Source organism: Erinaceus europaeus, chromosome 11 (genome assembly GCF_950295315.1).
Source record: "Erinaceus europaeus chromosome 11, mEriEur2.1, whole genome shotgun sequence".
Classification (NCBI taxonomy): domain Eukaryota; kingdom Metazoa; phylum Chordata; class Mammalia; order Eulipotyphla; family Erinaceidae; genus Erinaceus; species Erinaceus europaeus.
The window spans coordinates 41,227,393-41,239,437 of NC_080172.1; the positions used below are offsets into that span (position 1 = coordinate 41,227,393).

Consider the following 12,045-nt stretch of genomic DNA (forward strand, 5'->3'; position numbering starts at 1 on the left):
GCCTGGAATGAAGCTTCGCCTGTGCTTGTCTGGGGGGTCAGCAGAGGGATGGCTTAGTCAGAGTCCCTGATCACAGTGCTGTTGTGGATGGAGACTCTCACACGTGGAGGCCACTTTTTGGCCACCCTAGTTGGAGGGAGTATCACTGCAGCTCCCCTGCCCTGGGGCCAACACCCAGGCTGGCTCTGGGGGTTGTGCCAGGCTCTCTAACTGGAGGCCACTCAGCGTTTCCCGTCTGGACAGCGGCAGCTCCCAGGGCGTCTGGTACCATGCTGTCCATGACATACAGCGAGAGCATGCGGAGTGTGAGCAGCAGGTGTCACTCGGACTGGGCCCTGCAGCCCGTGCGCCAGACCGACATGCTGGAGCTACAGCGGCTGCGGGAGGTGCGGGCAGCCGCCCAGGCCAGGAACATGGAGAGCTTCCTCCGCATGCACGGCCTTTCCCTGGAAAGCTGCACCGCCCAGCGCACAGGCATGAAGTACCGGTAAGGGCTGGGCTGGGGGGACACATGCCAGACACAGTAAGAGGCTGGGGGTGCAGCCCTGGAAACTAAGAGAATGTCTTCATTGAACATTAAGATAAATACTCTGTGTTTAAAAATTCCCACCATATAGAAATATACAGAAGAGGGAGCCTGGCAGTAGTGCATTTGTTGGAATGCACATGCTACAATATGCAGGGACCTGGGTTCAAGCCTCTGGACCCTAACTGCAGGCAGAAGCTTCACAAGAGGTAGAGTAATGCTGTCTCTCTCTCTCCCCTTCTCCCTCTCCCTCTCCCTCTCTTCCTCTATACCCATTCTCCATTTCTCTCGGTCTTGACAAATAAAAGAAGGGGGCAGGGAGAATGGTCACTGGGAGGTGGATTTGCCATGCAGGCACTGAGCCCAGCAATAACCCTGGTAGAGAGAGAGAGAGAGAGAGGAAGGAAGGAAGGAAGGAAAAGGAAGAGGAAATCTGTGCAAAAAGATCCAGGGAAACAGCGTAACAGTTTACTAGACAGACATGCCTGAGCCTCAAAGGTCCCAGGTTCAATTCTGGCATGATCTGAGCAGTGCTCTGAGAGAGAGGGAGAGGGAGAAGGAGAGATACACAAAAGGATGCTGAAGTAATGGCTCAGCAGTAGAGGATATGCCTTGGATATATAAAGCTTTGGTTTACTTCCCAGTGTCACATTAAAAAAAAAGAAGAAAAGAAAGGTAGAGATATAAAAGCTGCCCTCTTCAATCTTGTCTCTAACTATAATCTCTAAGGCTGTGCCATGTTCTCCCATGACAACCAGATAGAAACCTTACAAGGACACTTTGCTTAGTTCACTTATCTTTGGAACCAGCATGTGCAACAGTAGACAGCATGTGCAGTCAGCCTATGAGAGAGAGAGAGAGAGAGAGAGAGAGAGAGAGAGAGACCAGAGCATCACTCCGATGCCAGGAAACAAAAAATTCAGGACCAACCTCAGGCTTGCAAGACCTGCACTCTATCCACTGCACTCTATCCCTGGCTGCAGGCATTTTCACTGGTAGATCACATCTGTGTGGCTTTATCCTTGGTGCCCCTGAGCATAAGTCCTCATCATTGTCATGGGGCCACAGGCCACCCAGTCTGTGTGCTTCAACAACAGAAAAAAAAACTGTCATTAAATTTTTGTTTCAAATGAACAACTAAGTTTGATTCCTAATATAAGTATATCCTGTGTAACATTTGGAATATTTGGAATATACCTATACTCAAAAGTTATTCATCATTTTTCTGAAGATCAGGTTTACCTGGAGGTCCTGTATTGTCTGGAAGCCTTTGACTTCCTTCACAGGTGAGGCCCAGGGCTAGACTCTGGAGGGCAGAACAGAAGCCCACCTTGCTGCTCTGACATTTCTTCTATGGACTATAGGCTGGGTCCTGCTCTGACCGCTTGAACAGATTGTAGGTTATAACAAAACACTTCTGAGTTGGTCCATTAGGTGGCAGAATTCTTAAGCCTTTGTATTTTATATCTTGATGGTAAGGGAAAGACAAAAGAAGCAATTGGTTTGACCTTAGGAACTCCTGATTTTTCAGGAAGATTAAGCCTGCAGTTTTGTTGCTATTGTTAGTGATATTGTTAGTCTCAATAATTCTGGAAATGTCTGTTGAGGACCTGCCTAACTGAAGATAATGGTCCAGCTATGGCATGAAAAAAGGCCTATGGTGTTTTTGTTTGTTGGTTGGTTTGTTTTAATTTTTTTACATTTATTTATCTATTTATTTTTCCGTTTTGTTGTTCTTATTTTTTATTGTTGTTGTAGTTAATGTTGTTGTTATTGATGTCATCATTGTCACATAGGACAGAGAGAAATGGAGAGAGGAGGGGAAGACAGAGAGGGGGAGAGAAAGATAAGACACCTGCAGACCTGCTTCACTGTCTGTGTGAAGTGACTGCCCTATAGGTGGGGAGCCGGGGGCTCGAACCAGGATCCTTATGCCGGTCCTTGTGCTTCGCGCCATGTGCACTTAACCCACTGCTCTACCACCCGACTCCCAGGCCTATGGTTTTGTCAATGTTTCCTATTTATAAATTTTTAAAAAGGCAGAGAGCTTACCTACTCTTGGACATCATATCCTGGGGGAGTATGAGAGGGCGGTAGATGAAAAACAAGTGAACATTTAAGGATGGCCAAGGACAACTTAGACTCCATCCATCTGAAGGGAGAACTTTTGAAGATATGGGAAAGAGTCTACCAGAACAGGATTAGAAGAGAGAAAGGCAGTATGTGTGTGTGAGACAAAGAGGAGTTGGAGTGGGAAAACCAAAGCAGTAGGGATAAGGTATTGACCAGAGCTTGTCTTTTCTTTAGATCCCTCATATGTGAGGACAGTTGGTTCTCTGGGGGTGAACTGTATCCCCAAAATCTTACACCCACTCAAGACTTCAAAATGTGTCTTTATTTGGAAATAAGATCTTTGCAGATGTAATTAGTTAAGATGAGGCAAAACTGAGTAGGGTGGCCTTAATCCAGTGAACAGTGTCCTTATAAGAAGCCCATGTGAGATCACACAACAAAAAGGCCATGTGCCAGTGGAGGCAACAATTGAAGGGATGTGGCTATAAGCCAAGGAATGTCTGCAGCCACCAGAGACTGGAAGTGGCAGGAAATATCCTCCCATATAGCCTTCAGAGAGAACACATCCCCACCAACAATTTGAACCCAATCTTCTGACCTTCAAAGCTATTATTTGTTTTTAAGTGTTCCAATGTGGTTTTTATTATATCACCTCCCAGAAAATTCACCTAAGGGATGAGCAGGATGGGGCTGAATTTCTTATTTGCCTGACACCCCTGGAAAATCTGCCACATCTGAAATATGCAAAACTAATTATGGGCCAAGATAACCTGGGAAACGTGCTTCCTCAGGAGTAATGTTAAATAACCTCTCTTGCCTTTACTATTTGATGGGCCAGTAGGTATCTTGCTCCCTTTAATTTGATGGACTTCATCTTGCCACATCCAGGTGGTTTGAGTTATCTGGAGACAGGAGCCTCCAGGTCTAATGCCAGCAGTTATTTAAGATCCCAGATCTTTCATTTTTAACCTGCTGCCCCATGATCCCCATTTCCCATCAGAGGCTGGGCCAGGACTCAGCTGAACTTCATCTAAAATATTAATATAAAAAAGATAATATCTGCAGATAAGTGTCGCTTGGTGGAGCAAGGAGACAGCTATGTCACAAGTCTGTTTTATCAGCTGAACCAAGCTTACAGCTAAGAGGGAAAAGCTTTCTTGTTAACCTTTACCCATTTTTAAAATCTGTCCTCAACTCTTGCTGTTAAAAAAAAAAAAACAGAAATTCTAATTCTGCACAGTCCCTGTGTGAACTCACCCTCTGACTGTACTGTTGAGGGCCAAGCCCAGAGGTGGAACCTCCGATGGGACAGCAGCTGCTTTGTACATCTTATAGACTACCTTGCTCAGGTAGCCACAGGCAAGTACTGCCAGTTAGTCCAGTCTAGCCAATGGACACCAAATGTTGGCTTTAGGACCTGCTCTAGTATGACATCATCTTAACTAGACTACATCTGCAAAGACCGTTTTTCCAAATGAGATCACGTTCATGGGTATCAGAATTCAGGACCTCAATGTATTTTGGGGTGGGGGGGACATATTTCAGTCTACAATAGGTCCCAGGGGCAGACATTGGGGGGAATCCCAGGCCCCCAGCCAACTTTCTGTGTAATCTCATTCACATCACTGGCCAGGGAACATCTAAGTTTCACCACTTAGATATCAGAGGCTGTGGCCACTTCCTCACTAAACTGTCCTGAGTGACATCACTCAGAGCTCCAGGCACAGCTATAGGTGGGAGGAAATGAAAATCTCAGCATCTTCTGGGTGCAAACAGTTGTACTTAGAGGTGTGTCTTCATCTGTGTGGGTGACGGTCAGATGCAGAAGGAGGAGAGGGACACGGTGAGCCATTTGTTCTGGAAGACCTGTCCTAAGGAAGAAGCCCCTTTGCAGTCACGAGGTCTCTCCTAGGTCTCTCTGAAGGATCCAGTGACAAATGATTGTGCCCTGTATTTGTACAGGAATTGCTTCTGGGTGGAGGAGGGTCCTGGTGGTGGCCTCAGACTTGGACACAACCATCTCTTTGCAGCTCTCAGGTCGGCCATCCCCAGCTTCCCTGACTTTAAAATGACAAGCATAGGAAATGCTGCCACAATCTTGCTCACAAGTAGATTGCTTTGTAACTGGTTCACCATTACAGGTCTGTGTCCCCAAGTTGGCCTGACTATGGAGACCGTGTGGCATAATTGTTAACAATACAAATCCCAGGCCCCTGCCTGAGATTTGAAGGAGGAAGGAAGCTCCTCAGGAGACTTGTGAGCAGGCTAGCATGGGCTGGCTCTCCATTATCCCCCTGGAAAGGCAGCCATCAACACACAGCTCAATCAAATCCACAGATAGCACTGAGCAGCCCTGAGACTATATCCCATCCTCACCCTTTAATCTGAGAATCAAGAGGGAGGTCTACATTAGAAAGGGGGTGCATTCAGTTTGTGGGATTCATGTCCTTCTGTACCTCCTCTGCAAAATGAGGGTGGACCCAGCCTTGACCTTCCTTAGTTGACTTCTCTCTGCCTCCTTTCATTGAGCCTCAGGGGCAAGTGTGGTGGGAACTCATCCATGGCCTGATGGCACTTCATTTCATTTCATAGCTGAATAACATTCTGGTATGAGAACAGAGAGTATTTGTTCATTTGTCAACTGATGGACATTCAGGTTGTCACCACTTTTTGATAATTGTGAATTTCCGTGGACATTTGTGCTCAAGTTTTTGTGGGCATATATTTTCAGCTCTCTAACTACATACCTAGGAGTCAAGTTGCTGAGTTGTGTGGTGAGGCAGATGACATTTTCCTCACTGTGGTGACTAAGTCTTCATGGATTTCACTTCACTTGGTGCTGCTTAAAGCACCCACCCCATCTGGTTAAGAGCAACCCCTGCAGAACAGACAGATAGCCATGATGGTAGGACTTGACTATTTGCTAGAACACAGGCTCCAGTAAGGAAGGATACGGTAGGGGATTTATGGATCTCATAAGCATGTACAAGTCACCACTCAAAGTTCTTGTTTAAAAAAGCACAGATTTTGGGGCCTAGCCCCAAGCTGCTGATCAATAGGTGTAATGGGGCCTAGGAATCTGTATTTGGAAACCACTGGTTGCCCTGGCAACCAGATCAAGTGTTGAACATAAAGCACTAAACAATGAGCTCCATAGCCATTGGAAAGGACTAGAGGCTGTCTTGACACTGGTTTTTTTCCAGCAACCAAAAAGCCTGGGCCTGTTATGATGCCAGAGTTCAGCTGGCAGAAGGGCTTGGCTGGCACATGGGATCAGCACTGCAGGCTGCACTTCTGCCTTTCCAACCCCCACCATCACTCTCTTGGAGCATGAAGAGGACCTCAACCCACCTTGACTGTGGGGACCAACATAGGCTGGTAGAGCAGGGCTTATGGGTGATTCTAAAGTCCTCTTTGTAGGTGGCATCTGTGACCTGCCAGCTCCCCTTTGCCAAAGGTTCCAGCTGTGCCCTACCAGAACCACTACTCCTAGATCTGAATTTTACCCTTTGTATCAGACCTGTGCCCCTGAGGAGGACAAAATTGGCACATTTGCCATTGGGTGGGGGTGGGAGTACAGCTATAGCTCTTTGTCATTTCCCACCATGAGGAAGCCCTTTCTTTACCTAGAGGGGGAGTGGGGGGGGGGGGTTAGGAGTGGGAAGGGAGCTGCCCAGAACCATAGGTCAGTTTGCAGCTTTGCAGGCATGATCTGGCTATGTTTTGTGGACCTACTGGGCCCTAAGAATGTTGAGGCTATCCAGTTGGTGGGCAGGGAGAGCAGGGCAGCAAAAAAAGCAAGAAAGACCACAAGCACTTTCTCTTCAGGGGTTTGGGATAGAAGGGTGGGAAACTCTCCTCTGGTGTCTTTCAAAGCAGAGAATGGAGAGCCAGCAGGAGTGAAAAGGCCCTGTTCAAGCCAAACTGAGAGAGACAGAGTAGACCTTCAAGCCATACTATTTATCACCAGAGGCTCGGAGAGAGTGAAACACCTGCCTGTGAGCTTACTTCAAGTCTGACTCAGAGCAGGGTGAGAATCCTGATTACCTGATTCTTGACCAGTGCTCTTTCTCAGTCCCTCCCTCAGGGAGCCCTGACCAGGGCCCATTTTTTAGGGGAAGTGTGGTCAGAGAGCTGAGCCAGCCCCTTCTGCCAAAGGGGGCATCACTGGGCTTCAGGACACACCCTGAGCTTTGTTTCAGAAGGAAAGCCTCATTTCCATCTACACACTGAGCCTGTGAGTGTGGGGGAAGAGTATGGGCCAAAGCAAGGGGCTCATTTACTCATTCACTCACGCACTCATTCACTCACTCACTCACTCACTCACTCACTCACTCACTCACTCACTCACTCATTCATCCCAAGAGCCTATACTGTGCATCTGCTTTGATCTCAATACTTGCAGACTGCTAGAACCTCTCAAATCTCTGAATTCTTTCACCCCAATTTCTTTCCTTGGGTTGTCCTCTCGACAAGTGGTCTTTTGTCTTCTGTGTTTCTGGTAAACCAGCCTCTTGTGCCAAACCCCAGTGGAAATCTCACTTCCTGGGTCAGGGCAGACATCTCCCCACTAGGAGCCCCCCAGCCCAGCCTCTGTCTGCCCCACACTCCACAGAGCAGCTGTTCATCTGCAGCAACCAGAACTGCCTCCCAGTCAGTCGCCCAGGCTTGTGCATCCTGCTTCATTAATAATGAATGGCAGGCACCTCCCGCGCCTCTCACCGGTCACCTAATTGACTTGAGGGGGAGTCCTGGCAGCCCAGGGTGTGCAGAGCCAGGAGTCAGAAGCCAGGCGCCCTCTGAGACACTCAGGGAAGCTAGAGAAGCAGCTGCTCCCCAGTACCCCAGGTCACCACCCAGGAGAGAGGTCTTGGCAACCCTGCACAGCCCCCAGGCCACCTCATGGACAGGAGGGCCCTTTTTCCCTCCTCCCATAAGAGTTGAAGACAGAGCTGTCACTCATCGGTTGAGAGTGACTGGCAGCCCAGCCCTCCCAGCCTGCTGGACTAGGGGCTTAGGCAGCAGAATCAAACCGGGGAGAAGAAGGAGGAGAGAGCTCTCTAATAAGCTCTTTTCTATCACATATCTAGACATTTGACTCCCTCCTCAGAGATCACACAGACTTTCCTACCTCCGCACTTTCAGAAATCTTCGCTTCTGCATGAAGGTCTGTCCCTCTTAGGGGGCAGATGACCTGAGGAGGGGGACGTGGCTGGGAGCTGAGTCGGCATGCAGGTGTCCTTCGCATGTTCTGAGCACAGCCTCAAAGGCAGAGGCCCCGAGGAACGACTCAGCCGGCCAGCAGCCAGCAGCCCCAACCTAGGCACCCGCAGCCGCTTCCGCACGGTGGCCATGGTAGCCCGGAGCCTGGGCCAGCTGTCGGTGCAGAGCATCCCCAGCACCAGCGATGCCAACGTGAAGCAGCCAGGGATGAAGTATAGGTAGGAGGGCAGGGCAGCTGGACTGGGTGGCTGGGCTGCCTTCCCCCGCCAGCACTGCCCCCACAGGGAGAGCTGGTAAGACCTGAAGACCCTCATTAGGCATGGCAGAGAAGCATGAAAGGACTCTGTCTAGTGCCTAGTAGACTAAAAGAGATATAAAGCCAGAGCTGGGGAGGGGGCAGTGTCCCAGTCCCAAATTTATGATTGCATTGTTGGGGGTAAGGTCACTATCTTCCTTCCTTCATGTTTCTATGTCATACTCTGTGTTACGTCCTCTTCCTGGGAACCCTGAGCTAATGGCCCCTTAGTCTTTATCCTTCCCCTAGGCATAGAGTCCAAGGAAATACCCCAGTGATTGTCTGATGTTTGTAATTGTTACGTCAACAGGCACTGGCTTGATAGTCGGGGCCAGGGGTGGTCAGATAAATGATGGGATCCAGATTCTCTTCCTGGCCTGAGGCAGAGCACAAGTTCCAGCTCTGCTCCTGGAACTAACACACAGCTGGGTCCTGAGCAGCCAGCGGCATTGGAGCTGCTCATGATGGCTCCACCCAGGTGGTGTGTGTTCCTATGTCTGTGTTCAGTCTCCTGTCTAACTCCGGCTTCTCTCACTATGCCTTGTTTGCTGTTGGCAGTCAGGACCTATCCAGCCTGTCTATGCATACCCCCCTCTTTTTAATGTTTTTCTTTGTTTGTTTTGTCTCTAGGGTTATCACTGGGGCTTGTTGTTGTGCTTGTTGCCCTTGTTGTTGTGCTTGTTGTAGTTGTTATTGTTATTGTTGTCATAGCTGTTGTTGTTAGACAGGACAGAGAGAAATCAAGAGAGGAGGGGAAGACAGAGAGCAGGAGAGAAAGATAGACACCTGCAGACCTGCTTCACCGCTTGCAAAGCAACCCCCTGCAGGTGGGATGCTGGGGGCTTGAATTGGGATCCTTACTCTGGCCTTTGCACCATATGCGCTTAAACTGCTGCGCTACCGCCCAGCCCCCTTAATGTATCTTTTTTTAAATCTTTATTCGTGTATTGGATAGATACAGCCAGAAATCAAGAGGCAAGGGGGTTATAAAGAGGGAGAGAAACAGAGAAATATCTGTAGCACTGCTTCACCACCCGCAAAGCTTTCCCCCAAAGGTGGGGACCAAGGGCTTGAACCTGGGTCCTTGCACATTGTAACATGTGCTCTCAACCAGGTATGCCACCATTCCAACCCCTGTGCATCCCTCTCCATGCCTTGCCACCACTCCAGCATCTTGCTTAGCTGCACAGAGGATGCATCCAAGTGGAAAAGCAGGGTCTGCTTTATATAAAAGCTCCATGAGACAGTGTCAGAGCATCCTATTGGGGTCTGTGTTCCTGGGGAAAAGGTCCTTGTAACAATGAGCTTCTCAGCTGGAAAACTTAAGTGAGGTCTCTGATTCCAAGAACTTACAGGAAAGTGTTTCTAAAATAAATAGGAGAGAGATACAACTCTGCTTTCAATGACTCCTTCACATGGGCCATTAGTGTCAGAAAAGGCCATTAGGATTTTAACTGTATTCAAGACTATCTGGGTTTCTGGATGAGCTGGTGCCACATATAGTTGATCCTCACAACCAAGGGGTACAATTTTTCAAATCCAAACCCAAAAACTGGACCTCGTATAAGCAAGCCATGACCCTGTAGATGAGTTCTGGAACCACTCTGAGTGCTGTGTTGCCCACACCCATATCCTTTTCCTTCTTTGGGTCCTTAGGGGACATTTACTGTCCTTTAATACACCTCTAGGATAAAGGGTATTTACTGTGATCCTCTGAGCTTAGAGAGAACAGCTCAGAATGGAATTCTCAATCCTCGAAGCTTTGGGGCCATATCTATTCTTTAGCTGGCTATAAACAGAATATAGTCTAGATGCCCATTATTCAGTGTCACTTGTAAGTCAGTCTTGTGGTTAGAAAAAGAGTTGATACATATGGTACCATTTCTAAAATATGAAATATAATACTGTGTAATGGTAAGTGTAATTATTAACATGATTTCTACCCTAAGAGCTATTACAGAGTAAATCTTAAAGAGCCTGGGTACTCAAGAGAAAGCACTGAGTACACATCTGTTTGTTTCAGCTTATAGTATCTGTGTGTGTGTGTGTGTGTGTGTGTGTGTGTGTGTGTGTGTGTGTGCCCACATGCGCATATGCATGTTTAGCACACACTGCTGACATGAGAGAGTGAGACAGAGCAGTAGGGAAGCTGGGGCTCCGAGTGCAGAGGAGTCTGGGGAGCCTAGTGCAGATCCCAGCCCAGCATTTTATCACTGCCTCTGTCCTGCCTCACCTGTCCTGCCATGGAGCTTTGCTTGGACACGTGGATTTATGCCCCTGTGGGATGTTTCATAGTAGCTGCGATGATTCCAAACCACTGCATGCCCTTCTGAGTATAAGGGACTAGCCTCAGAGGTCTCTGTCTCATCACACCTGTTTAACAAAGTCCCTACCTAACTTAATTGTTCCATAAGAACATTATCAAGGACACAAGGTACCCTAGCTCCCAGCCCATCATTCTATTTCACCCACTTCCTTAAGCATCTGGCCCTTCCCCATGTGGTGCACCAGGCTGGGAGGAAGCCGTAGCCATGCCTGTTAGTGTTGAGGAGCTGAAGGTGTGTGGTCCTTACCGTGGTGTGATATTCTCACTGGGGGACCCATGAGGTGCTCAGTACAGGGATGAGGATCCCCATAAGTAAGAGAAGACATCAGCTATCTGCCCCCAAGATCTGACCCCAGGGTCTAGGCTTGTCATCCCCACTCACCACACAAGCACCCCTGGGGCCTGCAAAGCTGCCACCCGGAAATAAAGATAGGAAGCCAAGTCATCCTTCACAAGTCTGCAGGCTGTATGTGGGGAACCTCTAGACCGTCACTGTGCCAGGTGAGAGCCATGAGGACAGCAGAGGTCAGGATACCAGCCAGAAAACTCCTGGCCCCTTACTCATCAAATCTGCTCACCCAGGCCCTGGTGATGTCTTTGTCCTTCACCCAAGTGACTGATATCCAAGGATCTGTCATTCCCAGAATCTGAGGAGCCCTGTTGGGGGTGTGAAGCATTGGATGGCGTGTGACAAACCGTGGTGCTCTCCTCTGGCAGAGGTTATGATGGGTCCTCATTAGTCATCTCTCCAGACCACAGGATAAACAAGAGACAGATTCATGGAGACTACCATTATCTGGGTGTAGCAATTTAGCCCACTGTCCCATCATTGGTTTTAATTACGGGAGGAAAATCTGTAGGAAAGGATCATCTCATCCTGGAAGTTTCTCATGGTCACGTGTCTGCAGCCCCTGTGCAGTAGGGCCCCCCAACCCCCAACAAGCAGTGGTGTGTATATATGAAACAGTTAGCCTGCAGATAGGCTGTCCTTTCTCATTTCTTCTCCCAAGGCCTGGCAGCGAATGGCAGCACTAATACTGTCATTTTAACGGGGAAACAACTTGAGTGGGGTAATTGCGGCATCCAGCAGTGGCCTAGTTTTGTTAAATTATTCGTGTAGGCAGAGGACAGAGAAGCTGCTGGGAAGCCCAGTGCCCTGGGTTCCTGACCTTGTACAGAAGGAACTTGGAACCCCTTTTGGTGGGCATGGAGGTGACATCTTACTGGGAGGCTGGGTCTATTCTGTGACCTCACCTGTTCATTACTGAAGCCACTCATCCCCTTGAATCACAATACATTCCAGCATTTGGTGCCCATGCGTAAAAGACAAGTTTCTGGAGGACACACCTGAAAGCTGGCTTCAGACTGGGGACATAACACAGTGGTTACGTAATACAATTTTCATGACTCGATGCTCTAAGTTTCCAGTTTCAGTCCCTAACACCACCACAAGGCAGATCTGAACACTGCTCTAATTTTAAAGTGGAGTGTTCCAGGGAAATGTCTGGGGACCCTTGGGGGAAACCCTGAGTTGTGTGCACCCCAGCCAGTGGATTTCTCAGGGGTACCCACAGAGCTGGGGACCCTGTGGTTGTGGCTGCT

At 48.6% G+C, this 12,045-nt stretch overlaps 1 protein-coding gene across 10 annotated transcripts in view; it reads left to right on the forward strand.

Annotated features, from left to right (window-relative positions):
- KCNAB2 (potassium voltage-gated channel subfamily A regulatory beta subunit 2) overlaps positions 1 to 12,045 on the forward strand; it is a 106,557-nt gene that overhangs the window by 56,480 nt on the left and 38,032 nt on the right. The window contains exon 1 of one of the 10 annotated variants that reach the window (XM_060201335.1): positions 181 to 487. The exons of 7 other annotated variants lie outside the window; for them this stretch is intronic. In XM_060201335.1, coding sequence (XP_060057318.1) covers positions 270 to 487 — 218 coding nt within the window. In that variant the 5' untranslated portion in view covers positions 181 to 269. Of the gene's footprint in view, positions 1 to 180; positions 488 to 7,674; positions 8,041 to 12,045 lie in introns of those variants that run through there. 2 more of the 10 variants (XM_060201332.1, XM_007532763.3) reach the window with 2 other exon arrangements.